The 5,146-nt window shown below is 25.2% G+C and overlaps 1 protein-coding gene across 3 annotated transcripts in view; it reads left to right on the forward strand.

Moving 5' to 3' along the window:
* The first annotated feature begins 3,489 nt into the window (after positions 1–3,489).
* Positions 3,490–5,146, forward strand: part of LOC126897472 (uncharacterized) — a 22,999-nt gene continuing 21,342 nt past the window's right edge. For all 3 annotated transcript variants that reach the window (XM_050671111.1, XM_050671113.1, XM_050671114.1), the window contains exon 1: positions 3,490–3,671. In XM_050671111.1, the coding sequence (XP_050527068.1) occupies positions 3,614–3,671 (58 nt within the window). In that variant the 5' untranslated portion in view covers positions 3,490–3,613. The remainder of the gene's footprint in view (positions 3,672–5,146) is intronic.

Consider the following 5,146-nt stretch of genomic DNA (forward strand, 5'->3'; position numbering starts at 1 on the left):
TTATACATGTATATTAACTCAAAATTTTGAAACTTTAAATGTTTATATCTAATAAGCTAATAAAGTTATATTAAAAATTCAAATGCCATTTACTATTAAATTAAAAACTCAAACATTTTATTAAATTAAAAATATGTGTTACCATTTAAAAAAACAAAGTTTACCCCCCTCCAAGGCATAAGGGATGAACTTAAAAAGTATTACATAGTTAAAAATTCAAGAATGATGTGTAACTAAAGATAATAAAAAAAAAAAATGTTTAAATTATTGTTATTCTGCAAGTAATTGAGTGGGTTATGATAAAAAAATCACCCTGTATAGCTATAGACCTAACGTATAACTATTATTTAAAAAAAAAAAATCAGCTAAAAATATTAACTGGATCAAAAGTTATTTAAGTTGTCAGTGAGTGGTGGGCCACCCTGTATTTTTAAAATAATATAAATATAAATAATATATAAATATAATAAATATAAATTTTAAATAATTAAAGAAAATGTTATTATATTAAACATGGTCTTTCTCTTTTTACTCTTCTCTCATTTTATTACTATTTTTTTTCGTCTAAAAACCAAATTAAAATTGTTTTATTCAAAATTCTTATATCAAAAATTTCTACAGCAAAGATCCACTGATCATCGTAAAAAAATCAATTCTCTACTCGCTGCTTGTTTACGCCCAATTATAGGTGCAGTTTACTCTACCCCTAATATGAGTTTAGAAGTAGAATGTGTATGCCTTCAAATTGAAATTCGATTTCGTTACTTAGCCCATAAATTCATTTTAAAACAGATATCCACTCCTGCCAAGTTAATATTTCATTGTTTTCATTCACTAAGCTCACTTTGGCGATGTGTACCCATAACTCTTCTTCTACTTGCCTCAATTTATACTACCTGGATTCCCTACCTTAAATCTATAATTACCTCAATCAATCGCCTACCTATATATGACATTCCATTTCATGCACTTACTCATTTTCCAAAAATTCACTTTAACCATCTATTTCTTTCTTAAAGCAAGCCCCAATTACAATCTCTCCCAACTAATTTTGTCAATTATCTTTTTGATGAACTCATTTCCTCTCATTTTGCTAACTATTGCTTCATATTCACTGACGGCTCAGTTTATACTGATTCCGCCGGCTTTTCCTTTTTTATTCCTAGTCTAAACATGAATTTCTCAGATAATCTCCCTTCAAAAACTTGTTCATTTACCACCGAATCTTATGCGATATCCTCGGCTCTCGAATTCGTCAAATCACTCAATATAATAAATGTTCTGATTGCCTCGGATTCACTGTCAGTTTTATCATCTCTTTCCTCAGTTCCTTTTAAAAAAAGTAGATCCTTTCTCACAATCAAAACTAATGCCTTAATTTATAGTCTCTATTTAATGGACATTAATGTTAAATTTTTATGGTGCCCGAGTCATGTCAGAATCTCTGGCAATGAGATAGCAGACCATCTAGTCAAACTGACTAACTCCTTCAACCGACCACCTATCCTAAAAATTCCCTCTTCCGATCTCCTTTCCTCTTTTCATTCAACTATTAATAAAGCATGGCAAGATAAATGGTCAAATTTTTCTTTAGCTAACTGGCATAAATCTATAGTTCCAACTATCCCTAAACGTCCTTGGTTTTACAACCTCCTTCTGTCCCGTTTCCATATTACCTCTTTTTCCCGTCTTAGATTTGGTCATAATCGGTTACCTAGTCATGCCTTTAACATGTCACTAAACCATTCCCCATTCTGCCCCAAACAAAATGATGAAGTTCCCTGTAATTTACTATTTGATTGCCCAGCTTTACTACATAACCGATTACTCTTGTTCAATTTCCTGTCCTCCCTTAATATTTCACCTATTAATAGTTTTAATATCCTTAATACAAAATCCTCCTCAATAATTATACAAATAATTTCCTTCGTTCATTCAGCTGGCTTCGTTATATAATATTTTTCTGTATGTTAATTTAATATCCTAGGTCTATTTTGTTTTGTTCTTTCTTTTTTAGTATTTTGAGTATGTTTAATTTATTAATTTAACGATATGTTTAATTGTGTTTAATAACAATATTTTTTTTCCTTTGTATAGTCTTAGTTTCTATTATAGTTTTATTTTAATTGTTTAGCTATAATAATAATTCTGTATTGAAAGCTAATACAAAAAAAAAGGGTTGTACAATATAAAAAATATCATTTCAACCGTAATTTTGAATATGTTTTTTGTTAAAATGTTGATGCCTGCCATTTAAATAGCCACCTATATACTAAAAAGTATATAAGTAAATGGAGTTGTAAGAAAGTTGTAACTTAAAATTTAAAGTAGAAGTAATTTTTCTACATTGTATATGTACAGAATAAAATTGTATATAAATAAATATTTAATAATTTTTAAAAAACATAATAAATGTATTCATAAATCGTCAAATTGCAAAAGAACTTGTATGGAAGGAATAAAACATTTAATAATAATTAATAATTCCCCAATATCAATTCTAAATGTGCCACTAAAAAGTATAAACAGTAGATAATAGAATTTTATAGAAATACATTATTANGTGCCACTAAAAAGTATAAACAGTAGATAATAGAATTTTATAGAAATACATTATTATAAAAACTGGGCAACTAATTAAAATAAAAGATTTCAATAAAACAAAAAAATCTAATTTTTTCAAAAAGATATTAAAATTTTACTATAAATAAGATTTCTATGCAAGTATAGTTGTAAAAAAAAATATTTTTATATTGAACATATCTCTGGTGTAGAAATTGTGAATATATGAATAATAAATTCCTTCTCATAATGGAAGAATATTCAGGACTACAGCGATATAGTCCTCGTTATTCATTACAGTTTTATGATTTATTTAATCTAAATTAATACAAAAACAAAACAAATTTTTAATTTTTTCCTTTTACTCGAAATGAATAAGGAAAAAGTTGTTGCAATGAACCTAGTATCTCAATTTCAAATGATATTAATGTTTCTGACGCTATCGTACGTTGCATTTGTCGGTAGATAAAAACGACAAGTTAAGCTAGTTCAAAATTTTAGTCATTTTTTCATTTAAACGAAGTAAAATTTTTTAAATATGTTCAAATTTTTATTCAATGTAAGTTAGATTCATATAAAAAAAAAAAATACATAGTAAAATAATTTCAATATGAATAGAAAATCCTTCTTATAGAGGGAGGATATCAAGGACTACAGTGATTTAGCCCTTGATATTTGTTGAAGTTTTATGAATTAATATTTCTAAATTGATACAAAAATCAATTATAATGGCATTTTTGAGTAAAAACGAGTATTTAAATAAAATAATTGATTTTTAATTCGATATAAATAATTCCTGTGAAATTTCGATTTAAAATGTCATATTTTTAATATTGATTAGTGTAATTGTTTGTACAATTGTATATTTTTATATCACTAAAAAAAATTACTTAATATAAGTTAAAATGTAGAGTCACTTCATTTTAAAGATAAAATTATTATGTGCAGTGTAATGCTATCTCAGAAAAATTCAGAAAAAATTTAAATAATAGTATATTTTAATTAATTGAGTGCTTTATTTAAACATTTTATTCTATTCAAATCTTTTAAGATGATGCTAATTTTATTCGTCACTTTATTATCTTCCTGTTTTGTTATTGTACCAGAAAGTAATTCTAATATTTTATAAATATTATACTTTTTCAAATCAATAAATTTTATAATCTTACATGAATAAATAGAACAGCAGCACAGTGGTGTCGCGGCGCAGTGTAGACGTGGCACTACTATAAAAACTTATGGTAGCGATTTTAATCACTGACAGATATCATGTATACTACTCCTAATTATGCTACGTCTGTGTTACTATTATATTAGCACATAAAATTTAAAAAATTAAATTTTCGTGCAAAAGTTGACATTTTTCATAGCTGACGACAAGTAAAGTGTCTGATTTAAAAAAATATATATATCTATGTTATTTATACAAAAATTTATAATTTTTTTTGTTCATTTTTCATAAAATTATAGCAGTTTTGAAAAAAACCAGCACAATGGGGACGTCGCATAATTGATCCAGTATAGATGATATTTAACAGTGATTAAAATCACTATCATGAAAAACGATTCGATGTAAATCTGTAGATAATGTTTAATTTAAAAAAATTAATGGATTATTCCAAAAGCTACATGATATCTTATTTCATTACTGATTACAAGTTTTATGATTTATAAGTGCAATATATGAAGATATAAATATAAATATATATCAATAATATATAAATATTAATAGTAGTTGTCACAAAAAAATTATAATGATCCATGCATATTTCAAAAAGTTATAGCTTTATAAAATTAAAATATAAAAAAGAATTTTTCTGCAAAAATCGTAATTTTTTATTAAGTTTAATATTCGTTTTCACCATGAAAACATAATAAAGTCCGAATTTTTTTTTTTCATATTAAAGTATATTACATAACCTTTAATTTAAGGTATATATAAAAGTGTCAGTATTTCAGGAACTCTTACAAAAGTAAGTTGAAAAAGTTGTAATTTTGAATTCCTCTGTTGGCAGATGAAGGGTCTAATTTATAAAAAAATATAACATAGGATAGGTATTTTTTTTTTTTATTTAGATATTCAAATAATTTTATAAATGATAGGTATTTATATAAAAAAAAAGTTAATCAATTTGGTCATTTTTAAAAAAGTTATGGTAATTTAAGTAAAAATAATTGACAAAACCCAGCATAGTGGTGACGTGGCATAGTTGGTTCAAGTATAATCTCAATATATATAAATATCTGACAGTGATTAAAATCACTATCAAGAAAAAAACGCTTCGATGCAAATCTTTAGATAGTGTTTAATTTTAAAAAATTGGTGGATTATTCCAAAAGTTACATTATCTGCTAGTTCATTATTAATATCCTAATTAAAATAAAGTATGTCGAATGAAAATAGGATTATTAAAAAATATTATTTTTCATAAAAAAATTGTGTTGATCCATACAAATTTCAATAAGTTATAGCATTATAAAGTTAAAAATGTAAAAAATGAAATCGAAAATTTCCTCACAAAAATAGCATCGGTATCCATTTTCACTATGAAGATTAAATAAAGTCCGAAATTTTTTTTCCATG

This window comes from Daktulosphaira vitifoliae, unplaced genomic scaffold, assembly GCF_025091365.1.
Source record: "Daktulosphaira vitifoliae isolate Bord-2020 unplaced genomic scaffold, ASM2509136v1 Scaffold_2, whole genome shotgun sequence".
Lineage (NCBI taxonomy): Eukaryota > Metazoa > Arthropoda > Insecta > Hemiptera > Phylloxeridae > Daktulosphaira > Daktulosphaira vitifoliae.